The sequence below is a fragment of the Genypterus blacodes genome, unplaced genomic scaffold (assembly GCF_046128005.1).
Source record: "Genypterus blacodes isolate CSIRO-AG114 ecotype Tasmania unplaced genomic scaffold, CSIRO-AGI_Gbla_v1 ptg000167l_1, whole genome shotgun sequence".
NCBI lineage: Eukaryota > Metazoa > Chordata > Actinopteri > Ophidiiformes > Ophidiidae > Genypterus > Genypterus blacodes.
The window spans coordinates 25,437-50,000 of NW_027466968.1; the positions used below are offsets into that span (position 1 = coordinate 25,437).

Sequence of the window (24,564 nt, forward strand, 5' to 3'; positions counted from 1 at the left end):
GTGAGTATGACGCACACACACACACACACACACACACACACACACACACACACACACACACACACACACACACACACACAAACTTTGATTCCACTCTATTAAAGTCAGAACATTGTTTTTAGCAGGTGTCGTTCTGAACACCAGAATCACATCAAAGTCAGCATGCTGCAACATTCATGTACTTGAAAAACAGCGCTAAACTACTTGAATATAAGTCATTTAGTTGCCTGGAGCATTAACTCTCTCTTCTCCTGTTCCAGGGTGTTAAAGCACTCAGTGGACTCCACCTATGAGAATCAGGGCCCGAGCCCCGGTTATAGGATGGAAATGTCCATCTTTTACGTGGTGTACTTCGTTGTCTTCCCCTTCTTCTTCGTTAACATCTTTGTGGCGCTCATAATCATCACCTTCCAGGAACAGGGTGATAAAATGATGGAGGACTACAGCTTAGAAAAGAATGAGGTGAGGAGTGGGTGGAGGGATTTGAGCCTTTGCATTGTTAGACGTAGTTGGACGTTGTGTCCTGTATTATGATGTTCCTCATTTGCTTCATTGTTGTTCATTAGTTTAGTCAGAAATCCATTTCTTCAGCTTGTTGTGGTTATTTGTCTGAACCCTTTGTGACTTCTTTTCAATTGATCTTCTTCTCTTCCTCCTCCTGCTCCTCCTCCTCCTCCTCTTCCTCTTCTCCTTTCCCACAGCGAGCTTGTATAGATTTCGCCATTAATGCCAGGCCTCTGACCCGCCACATGCCTAAGAACAAACTTAGCTTCCAGTATCGCATGTGGCAGTTTGTGGTGTCTCCGCCCTTCGAGTACAGCATCATGGCTCTAATCGCGCTCAACACCATCGTCCTCATGATGAAGGTACACTCCTGTGAAAATTACACATCAATCCACCAGATATAACAACCACAGTCACAACTTCTGAACCACAGATTGCAGAATCAATAGGATGATCAAAATGATTTTTCCTGTTTTACTTGGACTGCGATGCTTCTATCCATGTTAACGACGTCCACCTTGTCATGAGCTGGCACCCTGCCATTATATTTATATTTGTTTTTGAGGTGCTAAGTGGGCACAAAAGATAACGAAATTTGCCACACAAATTCATTTCTTTGTACATCGTGTTCATCGATGTGCCAGGATGACATCCGCACGTTAAAAGTGACTTAATTTTGTAGCGCCATCAACTGGTATGATGTTGTGAAGTAATTCATCATACAGTATATTGCAGTGTTGTATGTCATCGTGATCTCTAAGCACAGTGTATGATGTCATCCACTGTGTGAGTAATCAGACATGGTAGATTATTTAAGTAGGTCCTAACTCACGAGTGTAAGATGGTGTTAATAGGTTTGTCAGTGTTTTTCACTTGTGTCCTTGTGGCCGTCGGCTTAACAGAAGCATTGGAGAGATATGAAAGAAATCGAGATCGTATCAAAAATTGTAATGCAAATTTCAAATATGTCTCATTTGGATCATCCTGATGTGATAACCACCTTTACATTATGGCTGACCTTTATCAAACCCATATCTGCGGCACGTATGGACACTGGTGGTGAAAATGAGCCGCTTGGCTAGTTTGTCTTCATCATCATTATTAAACATGTTTAAGTTTGTTTCCCCCCTCATTTAATAACTCCTTTACTCAACACAATGTCCACATAGGATAGTATTATGTTATGTTATACTGAAATAGTCACATACACAAGATAAGATAACAAAGGAACCATTTCCCAGCTTGGGATCAATAAAGTATATCTAAGATAAAAGTTCATTATCCCGGGGAAATTAATGAGCAACAGTTACAGCACATTGGAGAATGAAACCAAGAATCACCTCCAGTGCAAAAACAATAGATGAAAAAACAAAGTACAAAATACACAAGGAGTACAAAAGGTACAAAGTGCAGAATGGGCATCTGGTTGAGATGGGAAGTAAGAATATTTACAATATATACAACTTGTACAGCATACATAGGGAGGGGGGGGGGGTCGTAGATGGAACATAGTTACAAAAAAATCACCAATCCACCAAAATGCATCCTTCCTTCACACTGGCCTGGATGTTCCTCGTGAACTCGTCCTTGAGGTGAATGCCAATTGAATGTCTTAAATGAGGTTAGCAACAAGCCCAGGCTGTTTGTATCGATGTTCTTTTACCAAGGCAGATGAAAGTCTTAGCCTAACTTGTTGCTTTTCTCTCTGTGGACGTGTGTGTGTGTGTGTGTGTGTGTGTGTGTTCGTGTAGTTTGATGGTGCGTCACAGAACTATGATAATGTCCTGAAGTATCTCAACATCGTTTTTACCACCTTCTTCTTCATGGAGTCTATCCTTAAAGTCATCGCTTTTGGCCCTCTGGTAAGTCTGAGAGAACAAATGGGTGCGCACACACACCCCCACACACACACTTTCCTTATCTAGGTTGAACCAGTCCCAGTCTATATGGCTCAGTGTTCCATCCTATTATTCATTTATAAAGCAGGTTATTTTGGTAGACAGATCCAGAGCATGTTCTTCCTGTCCCTGAAAAACCCAGAGTGCACCACGTTGAACAGCAATCCAGCTCTAAGCCTCCTTCCAGTCTGTCTCCATGGTAACAACGCCACCATTGGCCAGAAGCGTGCCCCTTCCCTTTTTCTCCCTTCCCCACTGCCCCATCTTCAGTCCTGGATGTGATTGGCTGTCTTTTCTGTCTTCCTGTCTTCTCATTAGTTGACGTCTCTTAACTTTTGTCTCTACAGAATTTTTTCAGAGACGCCTGGAACATTTTTGACTTTGTGTCCGTTCTCGGAAGCATCATTGACATATTAGTGACGGAGCTAGGGGTAAGTGCTATGAAGTATTTGGAGGAATTGACTTCTCAGGCGGTCTCAAAAGGTGTTTGTGATTTATTACATGAAACTGTTTTTAGTCGACTAAAGAAAAGTCAGCCCAGCTGCTGCCCAGGAAAGTGCAGCTTTCTGACACAGTTTAGTTTGATTTGCTTGTGTTTTTTTTTTGGGGGGGGGGGGGGGGGGGTATCATTTATAGAGCACAGTGCTGATTCAGCTTGGCACCATATCCTTGCTGTTATAAAACACTTTGCTGCCCAATCAGGTGAACTCAAATGCACGGTGGTAGAGACAAAAGCAAGGTGTGTGGGGGCGGGGGGGCTCTGATCTTACATGCTGTGTAAGATCAGATCCCCCCCAGAGGCTTTAACCCTTTGGGACGCCTCACAACTACAGGTCTGTAATGGTACACTGGTGCTCTGATTACAGGAAGGGAAACTTCATGAATGAGCTCAAAAGATCTCTTTTGACCTTGACTGAGTGTCACGCTGTGTCATTTGCATGATTTCTTACATGAAATACCCCCTTAAAATGTACTGACTCCTTATCAGACTCAAAGTTATATAAATGATCAGCGTGGTGACAAAAATATGATTTCTACTTCTACTTTTCTTCATTAAGTACAAATCTTTATTTTCTCCAATAATAATGCATTTTCATTTTCATTATTTAGTTGGGTTTTTGCACTAAATCCAGTTCCAATTCTGCTATCTAGACACACTAGAGTGGGGAAAAAAAGGAGTAATAAAATATAGTAAGCTAAATATATCTGAGTAAGAAATCTAATGTTTTGTTTAGTGACTTTTCTAACACTATTATAGAGACAATCTTTTGTGTTTTGTTCACATGCCAGAAGACATCAAACTTTACATTTTGTAGTGAAACTCAATTAACTCAACAAAGTAATTTTTTGTTTGTATTTGTACGTCAGTGTCTTCCTCTGGCCCGTCAGTTATGATTATGTTTTACATTTACATTCATTCTTTTTTTTTTCTTTGGCGAGATCTGGGGACAATGACATCAGAGTTCAATCTTAACAGGGAATAAAAGTCATTCTGGATTCTGTTATTAGCAATAAAATTTATCATTATAATTATTATAATCGCAGAATAATAGGAATAATTGCCTAAACTATGGAAGGCAGACTGTTCATTGTTGCTGTTGCCATGACTTGCTCTGTGTGTGTGTGTGTGTGTGTGTGTGTGTGTGTGTGTGTGTGTGTGTGTGTGTGTGTGTCCATGTGTGCCTCATTTTAATCCCACTGTAAAATGTGTGTGTCCGTTTCAGTAAATCTGTTTTGTGTTCAGCAGGATTTCAGATGTCACACAGTATTTGTGAAATGCAATGTTGAATTCAGTCCCTCTTTGTTTTCTCGGTTGTGTAAAGTGAGCTTGTGTCTTAATTGACTGTAAGTAGTTAAACTTGCTAACAGAGCAGTCACCCAACAGTGTTAGCTGCTGTTTCAGGCGACTTTGTATCATTATTAGCATTATTAGCTAGCTACAAACTAGCATTGCCTTCTAATCGCTACCTGACAAGAAGATGTATCAGGTTTTCAAACTGAAACCTACAACAAATCAACATCCCGACGAGGCCCAATGGAACAATTCTAAAAAAACAGAAATGGGCCATTTGTGTGCATGTTCAGCTCTGGATAGCAAGCTAGCAGGTTTCACTCTGGTGTCATTGTCCACATCACAACACAGTTGCTTATGAGCCGGAATCAAAGAGGGACTGAACTTTTCTTCTGTCGTTCACAAACTGTTGATGTTTACTAGAAGTTGTGTATCATTGCCTTTTAATGACACCCATAATGACTCGGTCTTCCTCTTCTATCTCTTTACATGCTTTCTTTAAACCTTTCTACTTTGTTGGCGCACTACGCCCCTCCCACTTCCTCCTCCTCTGATATAATCCATCCAATCAAAATGCACTATGAAATCCTTCATCCTGTTCTCCATCCGTGCTGCGCCATGACATGTGGTGCTGTGATGATGATGATGATGATGATGATGATGATGATAATGATGGTGTGCGTTTCGCCCCATGCCCCCGCCCCAACAACAATAAAACACACGACCAACCCCCTCACTTCCCAAAAAAATAATATTAAATAAACTCCTTCCTCATTCATCTTTCTACATCTTCGCACATGTAGAATCTGGTTGGTTTGTAATTTATCTCTCAAAGCTTTCTGCTGCATCCTCATTGGTCATGTGTACTCCCCCCCCCCCCCCCCCCCCATAACCTCCACCCCCCACCCCCACCCACCCCACCACCCCCACCGCCCAGTAGCGATCTCAATACCCTTTGATTCAAGTGCATGTGCTTTCTGGATGATGACCTTCCTTGTTTAGTACCTGGTGAAGTACACAGGTTTATGATGAAACACAAACTCTTTGTACACATTGCCAAGTTGGATTACCTGAAAAAGGTTCATTAAGTCTCTGAAGCCTTTCTACTGACAGACTACTGTACTTTTGTCTCGACTGTGGGTCCATGGCCAAAACAGCCCAGCAGTTGGTCAACCAATGGCAAACGTTTGAGAAAAAATCAAGTATTTTTGAAAATAATTATAACATAAACTTGACAAGTCAAGTCATTGAATTATGGCGGGAAATAAAAGTTGAAGATGCAGCTTGCACTGCGTATGTCGATCTTACAAATTTGGTTTGGTTTATAATTCTGGTTGCTTTACCAATGATACCATGTAAAAGTTACAGATAGGTCTTCGAATTGAATTTGCACGTTTAGCTTTCATGTTTAGCAGGGCGACTGATTAACCCTCGCCTCGTACGCTGTGCTTAGTAAGCTGCCAGAAAATGAGAGACAGACATCTGTGTCGTCGCGCCACATTTTCATTCCCACTGCGTTGCAATAAATGTAGTTTACACATCTTCAGACCGTTTCCAAAATTCACATAAATTCAATAGCTTTACAATAGCAGATCAATTTATTTCCAAACATCTCACACAGTGTTAAAATGACTCACACACTTGGTGTCAGATACGTGGATTTGCTCGGCCAATCCCCTCCCCATTACTGTGCATGATACTGGTTTATCTCCTTGAAAAAGGATGCTGCCATGCTGTGCCAAGTCATGCCTGCACTAAGGCTGCTTGCTTGTCTCTCCCTCCTCTTCCTCCCCTTCTCCCCCTCCTCATATTCCCCCCTCATATTGCCTGTCAACCACAAAATTCCAAGGACTCACAGGGAGCTTGGCTGTTACTCTTGGATATCGCAACTAATGTAAAGACCCAGAACATTCTGCTCTGCTTACTAGCAGTTGTTAGTTGTAACAGTTTTTCATTTGGCTTTAACTCTGCAGGCGGTGCCAGGATGTAATGTAAGGACTTAACACTCCACTGTTCATCCACTTAATAATTCACCGCTGCAGAGACCCAGGTTACTTGTGCTACCTCTTCCTTCCTAGTTTCATATGGCTATGACGAACGGCTGGGCTGACAGGTCTCCTGTATGGAGGAGGGTAGGCTGTAGTGGGGACAGTGTGAGCGTCCCAAACAAACTGAAAACACTAACCCTTATATTCAGGAGCCAAATCCTTGATGCAGGTCTGCTGTCTTTATGCTAGAACCTCATTGCCTGTTGTTCCCTGGAGTCCATGTGATTTGTGTTTGGAATGGTTTGAGCAAGAATACCCCCTCAAAATTGGATAGTGCCAAATTCAGAATGCCGTTACCCGTTGTGTGTGTGTGTGTGTGTGTGTGTGTGTGTGTGTGTGTGGTTGACAGGCACATTGCCCTGTGCTCCATCTTGTGTGGCCTGCTCGTCCCCCAGAGATCAGTGCATTTGGATAAAAAAAAAACCTGTTGTACCAGATTGGATGATGACCTTTGGATTCTTTAATTTATGATTTTGCTTATTTCGTCTCTCTCCTTCTCTGTACATTCTTCCTACTCTCTCTATTCTTCTTTCTCTTGCTCTTCCTCTTCTTCTTCTTCTTCTTCTTCTTCCTCTTCTTCGTATTGACTGTTTTCTGCCTTTTTCTGTCTGCTCTGTCATTTTGTTTGAATTTGGTTACACTTTGGGGGTTTTGATCCCTCCCTCTGTCTTCATCCTCTATTTCTCGGCTCTTGGTTTTGGTTTTGAGTTTGTTAGAGGGAGGTGTGTAATAAGGAGCGTGACGTTTTCAGTAAACTGACTGTGTCCTCCGTCTGTGCTGTAGGATAACTTCATCAACCTGAGCTTCCTGAGGCTTTTCAGAGCAGCTCGCCTCATCAAGCTGCTGAGACAAGGAGAGACCATCCGCATCTTGCTTTGGACCTTTGTCCAGTCCTTCAAGGTATCCAGTCATTAACTAACACACACACACACACACACACACACACACACACACACACACACACACACACACACACACACAGCTTTGATTGCCTTTGTTTGTTCCCATTGCACACCCAGCCATTAGTGGAGAGGGAATCTCTCTTGGAATTGCCTCTCCCGAGGTTTCCCTCTTTTTTTCCTGATACATTGAATTTTTCACAGGAGTTTTTCCTGGTCTTCCTAGAGAGCTTTGGGCGCTTTGACGATAAATGAATGAATGACGATAAATGAAGTATCTTAAATCTTAATCTTAAAATCTTAAATCTTAATCTTAAATCTTAATCTTAAATCTTAATCTTAAATCTTGAGACATAGTATGTGATATTGGGATAAACAAATAAAATGGACTTGACCTGACTTGATTGATGTCTTCTCTTTCTCCTTCTGCTGTGCTAGGCTCTGCCATACGTGTGTCTACTCATTGCCATGCTCTTCTTCATCTATGCCATCATCGGCATGCAGGTGAGCACAACCAGGTTTCTATATCGGTTTAAAATCAAATGGAGAAGTCTTGAAATATTGCAACAGGAAACCGCAGTTCAATCAGCCCTGTGCAAGCTAATGAAATTGATAACTTTACCTTCTTGAGCCTCCAGCCTGCTCTCTCTTTACTGCTGCAGGGCAGAGAGTAGTCCCCACTTCTCTCTCTAAACAAAAGCACACACACACACACACACACACACACACACACACACACACACACACACACACCACACACTGTGTTCTACTTGCTCTACTTCTGGCAACATCACAGACACACTGAACAGTATTTTATTCATTAATTGCTCTTGTAAGCCTATTTGTTCTGATACTGAATGCCTGTATTTGAGATTAACCAAGACATTGACTATCTTCAATAGGAAATGTCCAAACCTTCCTCAGCATAAGTGTGTAAACAAAGCCAGTGAAAGCCCTGGACACCTGGGATTCAATCTTTTAGGTCCTGGGAGCTGCCAGCCATGAAAATGTGTGATGACCTTGTTTATGAAGGGTGGCAGGAGAATATGGTAAAGTGCAGACTCTAGTTGTAATTTCTACTTTACTGTGCATGTTGTTGTGCAGTTGTTTGGGAACCTGGCTCTGGATGAGGAACGAGAGAGTGCCATCAACGAGCACAACAACTTCAGAACCTTTATCATGTCCCTAATGCTGCTCTTCAGGTGAGTCCTCCAGTCTTCCTCTGCTCCTTACCTTTTTCTCTCCTTTTGTAATTATTTTTCTTCAACGTTAAACTCTTTCCACCACATTCCATTCTCTTCCCCTATCTTGTCCCATTCTCCCTTCTCTTACAGAATGGCATTTTATAAGATGAAATGTTTTGTACTTTATCTCTCTCATTCAAGCATTTCCAAAGCTTTGCCCAAGAAACGTATGGTAAATCTCCTGTGCTTGTGTGGTTTGATGCTGAACTTTGCAACTTCATGAAAAACTTCTGGATGTGTGCTCATCAGGAGCGCTACAGGGGAGGCGTGGCATGACATCATGTTGGCTTGTCTGGGTGGTAAAGAATGTGACCCGGCCTCAGGGAACACAGAGCCAGAGTGTGGAAGCACCTTTTCTTACACCTACTTCGTCTCCTTCATCTTCCTCTGTTCATTTCTGGTAAGATATACAAATCTAAATATCGCATGGTGTATCTAGCACAGGGGTACTCAACTTCAGAGGCCAAGTGTTCTGGCTCTGAACTGGTTCTGTTGGGTGTCTGTGGAGCCAATGTGCTATCAACCAAACTGACCTGCATTTCCACCAGTTTATCGTAGCACCATTCTTGGTGGGGGGGAAGAACCCACGCCCATGTGTAAGTCCATAATACTGCTGCCTGGTGGAGATGTGAAACCAAGTGTTTTGCAAATAACTATTCAATTAATATCAACTACTTTTGATGACTCATATGATCACTATTATAAAAGACTGACAATGAAGGGGACTTCCAGGTTTCCTGACAGAAAGACAGTACTATAGACTGTCCACTGCAAATGGAAGGCAAATGAAAGGTGGTAGTTACTGTCCTGTCCCAGAGGGAGTCCCTCCACATGGGCATGGAAGCCAGCACCCCCTGGTGGAGGAACGCTGTAGAGCTTTTAGCAGAGCATCAAGCTACTCTTACTCAGAATTAGAAGTGCACAGGCCGTGAGCAGAGAGGCAGAGTGTTAAATAGAGCTGCAGGTCTGCTCTGCTCTGTACCAGGCTGCTGGAAACCACCAGAACTTCACCTGTTAAGGTCACACTTACACATACACTGCATGAAAGCAGCTAAAGGAACACTTTTTAGGGGACAGGCGACACAAATACATGTTGTCGTTTCAGTTTTGTTGTAAGTTTTTGCAGGCCAAATGAAGATGTAGTGCACAGAAGGTTCTAGATTCATTACTGAAATCATCTTCTTTTTTTTTTTAAAGAGCTCAATTGAACAAGAAATGTGCAGCGTGCATGCAGTGCTCTTCCCCTCCACGCTGTGTTGTGGTCTTACATCAGTTACAAAAACAAACCATGAATGTGCGTTCTTGGCTGCGTCCCGCCTCAGATGCTGAACTTGTTTGTGGCTGTCATCATGGACAACTTTGAGTACCTGACCAGAGACTCTTCCATCCTGGGGCCACATCACCTGGACGAGTACGTAAGGATATGGGCTGAGTACGACCCTGCTGCCTGGTGAGTGACACACACACTTGTGCATTGTACACACACACAAATAGCAGACACATACACACAGTCATACTGAATCAAATGTAGAAAGTTAACAGAGCCGCTGATTTATGGTGGATGTGACTTTGAAGTATTGAAATACACTCACAAATACACACACTATCTATCTAAATGTCAAATGACTCAAATGACTCTCAATCCTCAAATTGTTCCTCCAATTATTCCAAACCGGGAATCGACTGTGAGGTTGCAGGAAGTGATGCAGACGCTGACATCATGTGATGTAAAGATTTAAGAGTTAGAGCTGAGCACCCTGCTTCTCTCTCTCTCTCTCTCTCTCTCTCTCTCTCTCTCTCTCTCTCTCTCTCTCTCCCTCTCACTCCCACTCTCTCTCTCCCTATTAGATAACACATGGTTTAGATTAATGTAACCCGTCCTCCTCCTCTCCTTTCTGGACTAAGTGTGTGTGTATCCTTACAGTGGATGGATGAATTGTCTTACACCTCCTTTCCTCTGTAAATAAATGCTCTCTCCTCTTCTTCTACCTTATCTTTCTGTTCTTCTTCTTCTTCTTCTTCTTCTTCTTCTTTACACCTCCTCTCTTTTCTTCCTCTGTCTTTCTTTCTCTGTGCTCAGTGTGTTCCTTCACCTAACCTCCCCTCCTTGTATTTTTCTTACAGCGGGCGCATACATTATAAGGATATGTACAGTTTATTACGAGTTATCTCCCCTCCCCTGGGCCTTGGCAAGAAATGCCCACATAGGGTGGCCTGCAAGGTTTGGACCAAACCCCTAAAGCACAAACTTAAACGCAACCTGCTCGCCTATAAGAGACTGGAATGAATGTCGCTCTTTAAGACAAATTTATACTTCAACACTTCCTTTTTGTTTGGGTTTGCATCGTTCAGTTGTGTTCTTTTATTTATCTCATTTGACCATTGAATCATTTTGGGGTGGTGGGTTGTTGTTTATGCATTCTGACATGACTATGAGAATGTTTGGGACAATGCTGAAATGCGCACACTCTTACATACACACACACACACCTGTAGCGGTGTGTGACGCATGAGGTGGTGCACTGCACTCGCTATTGTCTTCTGACTGAACGTTGGTAAAAGCTAGACTGATGTTTTCACTTTAAATTCAGTGTTGTGCTAAAGCAGAAGCTGGACTCTAGTCACCCATCCTCTTTTGTTTCTGCTTGCTGTCTAATGTTGCCTGGGCAGAAATACAGTTTAGCGATGTGCATTGTTCTTGTTTGGGTGATAGGTGGAGTTTACTGTAATGCAGAGAAGGTTTGGCCCCTAAATACCACATGTCAATCATCATATCTATCTGAGGCAGTGTTTTCCGGCCATGTGTCCCGGAGACTCCAGAGTCTGCAGCCTTCACTCCCAACACAGCTGATTACCTCAGCACGTTTACATGCACATTCAAACTCAACCCATACTGTGAAACTGCCTAACAACTCATACATCAGACAAGAAAAGCTCAGACGGTTAGCGGCCTACTGCTGATCCTAAGGCGATGAAGCCCCCCGATGACAATGCACACCAGAGAAGCATTCGCCCCAAACATATAAGCAATAACCCCAAAGACTATTGCAACTGCCCATAATACCATAGCAACTGGACAGGCAACTGCCTCAAACACCATAGCGACATCCCAGGCAACGGCTCCTAACACAGTAGCAACTGCCACAGACGCGACAAGCGGCATTCCTACCGACCACCCTGGACAGCAAAACAAAGCCCTCAAACACCAAAGCAACCAGAACGCCGTCACAATTGACCTCGCAGCTGCTTGACACATCATAGCAACCACCCTGGCGTTGTTTTGCTCTGTGAGCACGTACAATATAACATGTGACCCAGATTGTGTCTGTGTGGCACACGATTGAGAACCATTGTGCTGAGCAGTCCAGAAGAAGAAACTTAAAAGTTGTAGACACTAAAACAACACAAGTCGTTATTTGACCTATAACATAATCTGCATGATCTAATATGATTCTGGGGCTGGATGTATATGATGCGTTGCTTGTGAGGAAACGCATGTGGAGGTGTCTTACTCCCGTTACAGTTACAGGCGTTAAAATAGTGTTTGAAATGCATAACCTCTGTCTTTTACGTACGGCTAGTTGAAGTCGATTCATGCCTTTTATATTCTAATGTAATAGGCATAAATATTCTAAAGGTTCACATGGCACTTGATCAAATAAAGCACTGGAATATGTATCAGGCCCAATGGCTTGTATTCAGTGTTACCTGACATGCAGAGAGGCGGCCACACCTGCTCTGTTTGTGCCTCAGGTTCACAGGGAAACAAGGAAAGGGGTCAGGGTGTGTGTGTGGTTTGGGGCAGGGACTCTGGACACGATAAGGTCTTGTGTCCTCCAGGAAGCTCTTTTAATCAGCCGTGACAACAGGTGACTGTGGGAAGTGCTGGTCAGCATATGTGACCGTTCAGAATCTTTGTATCACTACGCCAAGAGGCGCCAGCATTCCTAGCTAGCTACAAATTAGCATTGCCTTCTGGTCGTCACTTGACAAGAAGAGCCGTCTGGTTTTCAAACTGAAGATGTGGCAAAACATTAAGAGTCAGAAAGACGTCCCGTTCTCTATGCTGCATCCCAGAATGAATGGAACATAACATAACTTTAATGAGGCTGTTGTGTAGCTAGCTAGTTGGTCCGACACTGCTGCCATCACTGACATGGCAACACACAGAGTAACGCCAATAGGACTACTTTTCCAGGATTCTCACCTGCTGGCGTAACATTATCCCTTACCTATGACAAACACACTAAGCTGCCAGCACAGAGGGGTGTCACGGCTGGGAGAGGAGGTTTCCGGTGGACGCGCTGCCTCAGTAACTGACTGCATCGACTTACCATTGTGACTCACCCCGACCTCTGCAGCGGCGCTTTTCTTTGCCTGCTAGAAGCCCCGCTGCCAGTTCTATCCGAGCGGTGAAAGAGGGCGACGACTGAAAGAGTTTGAATCCCCTTTTCACCTCGCATAGAACAATGTCTCAACGACGGCTAACTAAACCAATAACACCTTCTTCCAGCCCCTTCCAACTCCCCCCCCCCCCTCCAACACCCCCACTATGGTTTACCAGACTAGAGCTGAGCCATGTAACTCGCCCCTTGCTCTCTCTCCCTCGTTCTCTCTCTTTCTCTCCCTTTTCTCACCAAAGCGACCACATATCCACAATGATCGGAAAATAACCTCTGTGTATTTGTTTCCCCTCTTCTTTTCCTTTGTCGGTTTCTTTATTTTGTTCTCCTCATGTCTCCCCCTCCTCCTCCTCCTCCTCCTCCTCCTCCTCCTCCTCCTCCTCCTCCGTGTCTTCCCGTCCTCTTCCTCCCAACCCACATTGTTGTTGTTGCTTTTGTTTCACGTCGTCCATCTCCGTTTGTTGTGTCTGATATGTGTGCGTGTGCGTGTGTGTGTGTGTGTGTGTGTGTGTGTGTCTGAACGTGCCCATGTGTTTTGTGTTTGTGGCCACCCCAGCGGCCGGATCACTTACACAGACATGTATCAGATGCTAAGACACATGTGTCCGCCGCTAGGCCTTGGGAAAAGGTGTCCCGCCCGGGTCGCCTATAAGGTAGACTCGCCCCCCACCCTACCCCTCCAGCCACCACCCCACCTCGCTCCCTCCATGCCTCCTATCCTCCCTCATCCTCTTCGCTTCCCACTCCAATCTCCGTCCTTATGCCTCCCCATCGCTGGGGAGGAGAATCCCCCCCCCCCCCCCCACTCACCCCTCACCCCTCCATCTCCCTCCTCCCAGCGGTGTTCTCCTCATTGTCTGTTAGTGGTGGTTGTGGTGGTGAGCGCTGTCCTCTCCTCTCTCTCTCCGACCGCGGGGATGGAGGGATGGGCTTTGTGAAGTGAAGTGATAGTGGAGTGATAGTCGGTCCGCTTTGTTTGATTTCCTCCTGCTGGGCCGCAGGAGTAAGGGAACAGAGGAGGCTTTGCCGGTCCTTCTGCAGCCCGCGCACGGACGCACGCACGCACGCACACACGTACAAGCACATACCCACCATCCAGTCAGAGATGTGATTGACAGTTTGTGACAGTTCAGTTAGATGCAGCCGGTTCACTCACTGACATGGCAGTACAGCGTCCAAATATAAATATGAAGATGATATCTTATAATTAAGAATATCAAATGTGAATTATAGCACAATACATCTCATCTTACTACTTATAGGGTAGCGCCTTATTTCTAGTCGCCATGAAAGTGCAATTATGGATCAGATGGTTACAAAAAAGTCGAGACGTTGGATGGAATTTTTCTGACAAACAAGTGTAGAAGTCCGACCCCACGACCCTTAATCCTACCCCAAGGTCACTCCTTTGCTGTATGTTAGGAACTAGTAGTACATGTTGGGGAAAAAAACTTCAGTTTCCATGCCAACGTACACACGTTACACCATGTAGGAACATGTGAGATCATTCACCAGGGTCACATTCACGCTGTGCAACCGTTTGCTTACGATGCAGGTACAGAAGGATCAGCAAGGATGTCTGTCTTCAGTCCTCTGCGTCTCCTATTCCTGTGGATGGCACTGTAGTGCACACACATACACACACACACGCACACACACACACACACACACACACACACACATTACTTCACACATTCACACTAAGCTCACAACAGGGAATAAAAGGAGTAGAAAAAGTTCTGGCCCTTCTAGTTTTGTGTCTTTTTTGTGATGTTTTAAACCCCCCCCCCCTCCCGGCCCCCCCCACTCCCCTGAGAGCCTTTGGCCTCTGTGTGGCTCAGACCACCGGCATAAAGTTGTAGGTTGAGCATTTCAGGACTGGTTGTCCCTTTGTCACGATTGTCCATTCTTTCTGTCCACTTCAGTACGATTGTAAACTGTGTCTCATTTCACGGGCAGAACGCTCAGGCGAAGCATTGGAAATCAGCCCGAGCCCTGCGTCATCCCTCGCCTAATCCAAGTTCTCGTCTTATTGCACGGGGACTTCTGTTTGTTTTCCTCTCGACCAAAGCGCCGCTCAGATCAACTTGTGCAGTGGACGTTGACGCTGAAAAGTGTTTTTTTGAGGAAAACACAATGTTTTCTGGAAAAGCAAGACTGGTGTGGTGTCCATGAAAAGCTTCGATTCCCAACCGCATGCAGAGGAACCTCCTGCATGGGTCAGTCCAGTCAAGCGACACTTTCAAAGGATGCATCCCATGAAATGAGATACAGCTCTATTCTATCTATCCTCTCTTTTCCTTTCCTTGAGATCCAGATTTACCAAACTGTAAACGTCTCATTGACCAGTCGAACATTTTGTCACTCAGACCACAGCACAAAAAAGATTAGAGCAGGCAAAGGCAAACAGACTCTGTCTTCATCTGACAGCTGTTAACACACAAAGTGCAGGTGTTTGACTGATTGACTCAGGCTGGCATCTTCACACCATGAAGCGACATCTTAATTGGATTGCTCTGTAATTTTACCTTAGCATGTCAGACGGGATAGCCGCTAATAAACTTATACGTGACGAAACGCTGCAAACCATACCTTTGTAATGGGGACAGCTGTGGAGGATGAGAGTCTTTATATGAGTACAGCATGCAGCATTCTAGTTTGCTGTCTTTGGTGTAAGTGAATCTGGGTGTCAGTCTCTTTCTCCTCTTTTTCTCCTTCACTCTCCTCTCCTCTCCTCTCTTTCCTTTCTCTTGCTCTCTCCTGTTTGTGAGCTCCCTCTCTCACCTCGCTCATCTCCACTTCCACCTGTCTGTTTTGCGGTCGGCACCCACGTTCGCTCCTTTCATCAAATCCCCCCATCCATCCCACCCTACTTCTGTCTCTGTCCTCCTCTCTGCACTGTATCCTTCTTGCTGTCCAGTATGTCAGCTGTCTCTGCAGTGGCCTCATCACATACTTCAGCCATGAAAGCCCTCCAGGTTCTCACAGATAGAATTTCATGGAAAAAGTCCATTAATTGGACTTTTTGAGATCAGAAAGTTCTAGCTGTATTTCGTCTGCACATAGAGGGAAATGGTAGACATTGTGAATGTTTGGACTCTTGACTTGAATCATTCTAAATGTGCTGTTGGCCCCACGCTCACTGACAGAAGTCGTTTTGACGCGACGATGCAACCGCTTGGTTTTTGAACTCGGCTAATTTACTGGGAACTGATGTCAGTGTCGTTTCTAGTCCTCGTCTTTTTCTCTTGTCTCATTCTTTTCCTCACTCGTTCCCCTCTCTCTCTCTCTCTCTCTCTCTCTCTCTCTCTCTCTCTCTTTTGTTCTTGCCATCGACCTACACTCTCTTCCTTCTCTTCCAGTTGAACCACATGTTCTTTACTCTCCTTTTGCTGTTTCGGTGTAGTCACTTTCTTCCTCTGCCCCTCATGCTCACCCTCCCCTTTTTATCTGTAATCCCATCTCATGACCAAGCCAAGAGCCGCCTAATTTGACTCAACTAACTGCTGTCCCTGCCATGTGTCCCCCTGATAGCCCCATTGTCCTTATCCCGACACGACTACAGAGTCTGGTTGGTCAAAAGCAAACCAATATAGAAGAAAACAGAACATCAGTCATCTCTTTTTGATCTTTTATTTTTCCTTTTCCAGGGAATGCCACAACTCTAACCCTCTCTAACTCCGCCCCCCCCCCCCCCCCATAAGACACTGCTCCTGTGTGGCATTGAGAGAGATTTTGACTTTGCGCAGTGTTTTTAAGCCTCATCATTGAAGTTCAATGTGACTTAAATTAAGGGAAGAATTTATGACGTACAACTGTAGAGAGTGAAACAAAATGATAAGCAAACAATTTGTCAACAGAAAGGATCAATCCAGTTGGATTGAGGATACTCTCTTTGCGTGGATGCACGGCTGCTTGTATTGTGAAAGTGGGGGGGGTACAGGCATGTTGCATGTTTTGTGTATCAGGGTTGGTGTTTTTTACCACGGGGTGTTGTGTTGTGTTGCATGCAGTCCTCGCACTCACTGTCGCATCGCTACGGGCGACATCGAGCCTGCCTGTCTGCCTGCCTGCCTGCCTGCCTGCCTGCTGAGAGCTGTGGATGTTGGCTGATGCCCTGCGCCTGCCACTCACTTGGCTTTGGGCATGCCCGACACTCGCACACGTGCACGACCACACACTACCGCCATCGTACTGCCGTGCTTGCCATCGTGAGTGCCCAACGCTCATGTTCGTAGGTAAATCCAATGGATGCCAACTGGTCAGGATAGGAGGAGCAAGAGGCCTGAGCTGGCCCAGCTTGTTCTGTGCTATCTGCAGGTTCCTCCATTGGGTTTACCTGGTATAGACATGTAAAGACAGGGAACCTCCTTTACAGGGAGGGGGAGCTCTATAGCAGATGCCACAGTGAAGTCAAACAACACAGCAATCTCCTGCAAATAGCAGAATTACACCAGTGATACTGTTATTGTTCTCCAATCAACCTACTTTGTCTTCAAATGACTCCAATTAAGCACCCTTAATTGCAGTCTGTGCAAATTATTGTTGTGTAAGCGGGTGGGGAGGGATGTGGGGACCGTCAGGGTGGGGGAGGGTCGGTGTATGTGTGCTGTATATATTTACATTTATCTATATGTGTGTAAACAACTGAGATGTGTCAATGCACCACCGCATTCACACATTTAGGGAACATGGGCACAAGTTGGGTCGGAGGCCATTTTGTCTCCGATTGTTCTTCCTCGTGGTTCTCAGCGCTCACAGTTGCTTAGCAGCAGATTGGATAGCTGTGCTGTCTGGTAGAGTATCACTGGAAAACAGGAGACACAGGGACTCAAAGCAACAGCTCATGCATGCTCAGATAAGATTTACAGTACAGTGCCAAAGATTCTAAAAATTTCTAAAAAGGCTATGAAAGCTTCATTCCTTAGGTTTCAGAAAGGAATGTATTTACCACGAACCCTCATTTATGACTGATCACAAATCTGTCTCAGGGATCGTTACCAAAGCTTTCCTACTCTATTCGGCTGCTATCTATGGAGCTCTCTCGACCCCGCCCGACCCCCTCACCCCCCCCCCCCCCCCCCCCCCCCCCAACCCCCCACGCCCCCCCCCCCCGGAGGTTCAAGCACAACCCTTTAGTAAGGACACACCCTTCTCTCATCCTCTCATCCTGACTGGCTCTCCACAGAGGCTGCTGCGCATGGATCTGCCGGTTGCCGATAACAACACGGTGCATTTTAACTCCACCCTAATGGCACTGATCAGGACGGCGCTGGACATAAAGATTGCTAAGGGTACGGCTCTCATCGCTCCCTGCTCCATTTTCTCTCTCGCCTTTTCCGGCTCTCAAATTTCACTTTGCTTCTCTGTCTGTCACTAGCTTTGTTTCCATCCAACTTTGTTTACATGGAATGGAAACAAAATCTGCCAATATGCTTGTACACTCGTGGATACATTTTTTTACAACAAAATAAAACGCTCTGGTGGAAACAGATCCCATGACAACAACAACTAGGAGAACAAAGGAAACAGGCATCAAATGGTGGAACAACATGGAATTAATGGAAGAGTGTGAAGCAGAGATAAACTGTGCCGTAGTGTTAAAATGTCAAATGAATCCAATGTTTACCTGTCAATCCTGCACAAAGTAACTCAGGTATCGCGTTTGGATGGCTGAGGCAAACAAGGTTTAATTCACATTTTATTTTCTCTGATAGTTTTGATAATCGCTTACATCTTTGACTTAAACCTGGATGGAAACAAAGCCTTTGTCTGCCGTTGTTTAGCATTTAAAAAGAAAGTTTACAATGTCTGAGCAAATAAGAGATATTGGCTCTAACTGAACACTTTTGTTTGTGTGAATGTGCACGTGTGAATGGCTCAATATGTTTTGGGGGTTGTGTTCCGCCGTGGCTCTGTTTGGTCTGTGCTGTATTTGCTCTGTGTGTGTGAATGTGTGGTTTTGATATGCGCGTGTGTGTGGTTACTCTGGTGGGCGGGGTCACCCAGGCGGCGCAGACAAGCACCAGATGGATGCTGAGCTGAGGAAGGAGATGATGGCCATCTGGCCCAACCTGTCGCAGAAGACTCTGGACCTGCTGGTCACTCCGCACAAGGGTAAGTTGGAGGACACGGTGACATAGTGGCGTGTGTGTTCAATCACCAACTCACCAAGAGGGCAGCTTCTGCCAGCCAGTGTCATTCACTGCTACGCATCTCCTGATCAGGAAGCAATAGAACACACACACACACACACACACACACACACACACACACTATGTTTGCCATTGCCTCAGATAGTATTCACCTCTGACCTCTGACCCTGAAACCTCTACATGTTATATATAGATTGATGAGAGGAAATTAGGGGCCATAACGCTCACACTTAAACACATAAACACATTTACACAGACATACTGACAGCCCCATGTATCACACCAGAACATGTACATATACTAGCACACACACACACACACACACACTCACAGTCAGTCCTGCTATCAGGGGTGCCTGCTATAGAAGATCCTCTATAGAAGTCTTTTCACTGCAGGAAGAATTGTGCAGATTAGTACTGAGCCCCTGATTATGGATCAATATGTGAATGAAACCATGACGTGCCGACACGATGAGAGCACCATACTGATGCATGTACAGCAGTAAGCTAAGCTTCTTAGTGAGGCAGATACGTTTTCCTCTAAACTATTAATTATTAAGATTAAAGATTAAAGATGACATTTAGTCCGAGTTTCAAAGACGTGATAGCAAACTAAAGGCTTTAAAAGGATATGATAGCTCTGTAGCTACAGTCTCTGCCTGTGAAAAGACTACAGCTAATTATGGAACAGTGGTGTAAAACTGTGTTTCCTGTTCCACACGGGCGATTGAGCTCAACTCTGTTTCCATCCCCTGACACACATTCAGTCTGAACCAAATGTACTACATCCATACAGAGGGAATGTACTTCAAAAGACACAAGACCAAACAACAACAGAACAGACTGGGTCACCTTGTGTTCAAGGACCCAGTCACCGGTCTGGGTTTTAAAAATCGGGGCTCTTGTTATGCCACCCCATGCCAGTAGGGGGCAGGAGTCACTTTTTTTCCTGGAGATTCCTAGCAAAGAATGTGAGGGCATGTTAGAGTCTTTGAAACTTTACCCTCAGCGTTCATTTTTGATTTGAAGCGAGTCCAGTTGCCTTGAACTACTGCTGCAATGTATCCGGTTCGGATACGGTCCCCCCAGTCCCCCCAGTCCCCCCAGTCCCCCCAGTCCCTTCAGTCCCTCAGTCCCCCCAGTCCCCCCAGTCCCCCCAGTCCCTTCAGTCCCTCAGTCCCCCCAGTCCCTCCAGTCCCCCCAGTCCCCCAGTCCCTCCAGTCCACCAGTCCCTCCAGTCCCTCCAATCATCCAGTCCCCACTCTGTAAAGTGCAGTTCAACTTGAACTTGTCCTGGATCACAGTAGATTAGCTGGAGCTTCCACCACAAAGATCTGAAACTTTGGCATAAATCTTTTGCTTGCTTGTGTTTCAACTTGATCATGTGTTTCCCCTTGCCCCATCTCACTCTAGGTCTAATCTTTCAGAGTAACTTGTCATTTTCTCAGCAGCCACAGACTTGACGGTGGGCAAAATCTACGCTGCCATGATGATCATGGAGTACTACAGGCAGAGCAAGACCAAAAAACTGCAGGCCCTGCGAGAGGAACAGGTACCCACAAGAATCCATCCTAGAGAAAATCCTCAAATGCAAACCCCCCCCCGAAAAACCCCATTTCTTCCTCCTCTTTTTTGGAGTAAGATGGCTCAAAAGTATGTATGCATAACTTTATAATATGTGCTTTAAACACGTGTGCATGAGCGTCACAGCTCAGATTTATACAGGTACGGATTCGTCCTTACAAACTTTTTACTTTTGGGTACGAGTCGACACATAAGTCACAGGCAGGCATACTTACTTCTGACCGTGATCTTACTCCTCCTCCTCCTCCTTCTCCTCCTCCTCCTCCTCCTCCTCCTCCTCCTGCTGGTGGTGCCAGTTTCTTCAGCACAACATAAACATTTAAAGCATTCGTGCCTTGTCTTCAAATCAAACATCCTGCTGCACCTCCACATGAACCAGGCCTCCTCACTGCCGTGACCTACAACTGAGTCCTTCAAATCATCTCCATGTCATCTTGGAAAATGAAAACCTCCATCCATTTCCAAGTTGCTCCATAGCTCGGCCTCAGTCCACATTCCTAGAAACCTTTCCATTCCTCATCACTCCACCAGGGGCGGTTTAAGCATGCCCACTCAGGTTTGTTCTAATTGTTCAAAGGCACAAGCACAGTGTTTGTTGTTGACAATGTTTTGAACCATGATGCTGATGATGATGATGATGATACCACATGGCCTTACGGTTTGTTCCCTTCCCCTCCTGTCGATGACTGCTTTGGAGATGCACTCGCTCCCACTGTCTTTGTATTCTCGCTCCACACTCTGGAGATGTCGAAACATCTCTCCATTGGCACAATGTTGCCTCTGTGCTCCCGCAATGACGTCCATTTGGTTTTTGGTGTCCAAAATGTCCTTCGGAATCATCAAGCATGTAGACAACTTGCATTGTTGAATGGAGAGTATGTAGATGTATGGAATGTAAAGTCTACACCAAAAACACATTGGTATGTTCCTGAATGCTGCCATCCCATTTCCACACAGGATCTCTGAATGTCGGATATCCAGCTGTCAACAAGGACTCTGTGTGTGTCTGTCTCTCCCTCAGTCTCTGCGGGAGAGGCAGACACACACACTGTGTAGGAAGGAACGTTTGTATTCCACAGTAAGACCGTTGTAATGGCTTACCTAACCAATGGAAAAATCAACCCTAAAACGCTAGGGCTAAACGCTGGCACAGCACCCCGGCAGACACACCGGGGATCAGAGGGGCCAGTGTGAGCCGAGGTTGTCACAACCCTGAGGCAGCCGCTTCACAGCAGCATGTGGCCATGATGAATGAAGTGTTGGAGCACCCCAGGACTCTCTCCCCCTTCGTATGCAATCAATAATATCCGCCCAAACACTATACAGCGATTGAGCTATTTACATGGACCGAATCGATACAGTTCTGCTGTTCTCCGAGCGTACATAAGGTGCAATGACTGGAGTAACTAACGTGGGAGGACTTCCTGCAACACTAAAGGCTGGTTTATACTTCTCTGTCAGAGCTATGGCCTAGGTATGGTGGTTGTGTCATGGTTTTTGCCCAGAGACAAACATGCTCTCTGTTCTTCCCGCTTTTCTTTTACATGGCAGTTTTAAAATCAGTTTTTCTCTGCCTGTTAATTTTTTTCCACATACATAAGGTATGAAATAGAGACTTTCAGCTTTTTAATGTGTAAATGTACAGATTTTTGAAAGACGATGTCAGAAGCTGGTCACTGACGTTGTTCTCTGCAAGCCCCAACTCACAAAAAACATTTCAGTGAACTACTTTGCACGTCATGTTCCTGAAAGTCTTTTGTTAAATCTCCTTAGTATCGCCTTAAATGAAACCTTGGCAGATGTATTTCTGCATGGATGGTCAAAAGATGACTTTTGTTTGTGTGTCATTTGAGCGATCATCTGGTCTGAAACCTTTAACAACTTGACCTGAAGCGCCTCAGGTAGAAGTTCCCTGTGATGCAGATGTGGGAGCTGCCCTCCTCACTGAACATCAGTCCAAACAGACTCATGCTGTCAGTTCAGGCGAGGTGAGCAGATTCCACATCAGCATTCCTTCAGGGAACTTTGCCCTGGAATACCCTCAGCCACGTGCTTGCTGATGGCGCCCCCGTGTGGGTGCATGCTACGAGTGCATCCTGTGTGTGTGTTTGTGTCCTGTGTCTGGCCCCTGAGTGTGCCTGATGCCAGCCTGCCGGCCATGTCATGTATCTCACACAGAACCGAACGCCATTAATGTTTCAGCGCATGGAGCCCTCTGAGGGGGGGGGCACGGATGGCCAGGGGGGTCAGGGCCTGAACGGGCTCCCCAGCACCCAGCCGGACAACGTCAACAGCATGTGAGTACATGTGTTTAGACATAGATAGGACATAGATGCAACACACACACACTTGTGCTTTACATCGATGCAACACGCACACACTGCTTACACAGCGGAACTCTTGGTCGGATTGTTAGTGTCTGTTAGTTTGACATAGGCTGTGCATGTTTTGATGATTGGCTCACAAATAACATACAGTTATAGAAGTCAATCAGTTCCACAGGTTGAAATGCAAACAGGTTCATTTCCCCTGGAGTGTGTGTGTGTACTTCAGAACCTGCTGTCTGTGGAATTTGTGAATTTTGTCGGTCAAGGACAAGCTCCTTTGTTGTTAGGTATATTATTATATATATGTTTATGGCCAGTATTACTGCGTGTATTACTCTTTGTATGATGTGTGTGTGTGCTTGTGTGTGTGTACCAGACACCAGGAGGGTGGTGGCATGACTGAGAGCCAGTCGTGGGTGACGGCCAAAGCCCAGGAAATGTTCCAAAAGACAGAAAACTGGAGCCCTGACAGACCCTACCCAGACGATCTCCACGACAACCGGCACAACCCCCAGGTGAACACGCGGACGCACACACACATGCGCACAACACCATGGTAACGCATCAACTCAAGCCCAACTCGTCTCTCCTCTCGCACCGGTTTGCTTCCCACCACAGTCTGGTTGGGGTTCGGCTTGTCTGGTGTGGACACAGCAGCTGGATGTAATCAATAATCAATCAAAAACAATGAGAAGCAAACGCCAATGAATGTTTGGATCCGAGACACAAACATCTTCAGTTTAAGTTCATTCCTTGAATTTAGGGGAATCGTCTGCCGCCCATCCCTTCATGTTCCATCAGAGGGACGCGATCTTACGTAATGTCACGATTTACACGTCACTTACATCCACCCTCGGTCACAGATAGTGTTTTGTTGTCCAATCTAAATGGACCAAATGAAGCCGAATTGGTTGTAAAACCACTTGCCTTCCAGTGGTGAAAGCAGCAGTTGGTCATTTTGTGCAGCAGAGTCGATACTGACATCCTCTGCCATGCTCCCCTGTGGTGGTCGGCCAGGGGAGGGGCTTCCACAGGGGGAGGGGCTTCCACAGGGGGAGGGGCTGCCAGAGAGGACAGGATTCCTCCACAGACCATTACAGTTATAGATTCTTAGACTTCTCTGAAGCTCCCAGTCAAGATAGAAGAGTCTCAATTGGGGCAAGACCAGAAGGCTCTAAACGATACGTCTGGTTCTTATGTTCAAGCTGGGTTTTGATCGATTTCTGATCTCTGAATCTGCTGTAGAAGCAGGAAGGAACTCAGGAACTCAACTGTGCACACAGTACACACAGTTGTTGGATCTGCTTTGTCATAGAGACCAGTGGCTAATGCAAACCTTGGGTGGAGGGTTACAGCAGTTACTTAATGTCCAAATTCATAATAAGCTGAATCAAGACGCATTCAATGTAGCCGTAAACTAAAGAAGGGATAAGTAAGAACACAGAGAGTTTAAAGTGTAGAAGGAAGAAAAGGTCTGCAGGAGGTTTAGAGCTTTCATTTCGTCTGGGAGCTCCAGAAGTGAAACTGTGTTTGCTGGAAGTCTCACCAGGGGGTGCTGTTGTGCTCCGACCATTAGGACGTAGCACAAACAATGATGTAATCAAGCTGAACTTGATATTCTTATCATGTTCTACAATGAGTTTTGTTAGGTGCGAGACTAAGTGTTTTCTTCAGCTGCTGAAAGGTTGAAGGCTGAACGACTCTCTGCTCT

General features: G+C 45.4%; 1 protein-coding gene across 1 annotated transcript in view; it reads left to right on the plus strand.

Annotated features, from left to right (window-relative positions):
- Nucleotides 1-24,564, plus strand: part of LOC143013914 (voltage-dependent P/Q-type calcium channel subunit alpha-1A-like) — a gene marked incomplete at its 5' end in the record, with an annotated part of 54,742 nt that overhangs the window by 21,961 nt on the left and 8,217 nt on the right. Inside the window, 15 exon segments of the mRNA XM_076167625.1 lie at nt 261-462; nt 702-866; nt 2,256-2,366; nt 2,750-2,833; nt 7,026-7,142; nt 7,580-7,645; nt 8,246-8,343; nt 8,635-8,785; nt 9,708-9,835; nt 10,510-10,606; nt 17,977-18,082; nt 18,798-18,905; nt 20,391-20,494; nt 22,729-22,823; nt 23,230-23,368. Coding sequence (XP_076023740.1) covers nt 261-462; nt 702-866; nt 2,256-2,366; nt 2,750-2,833; nt 7,026-7,142; nt 7,580-7,645; nt 8,246-8,343; nt 8,635-8,785; nt 9,708-9,835; nt 10,510-10,606; nt 17,977-18,082; nt 18,798-18,905; nt 20,391-20,494; nt 22,729-22,823; nt 23,230-23,368 — 1,771 coding nt within the window.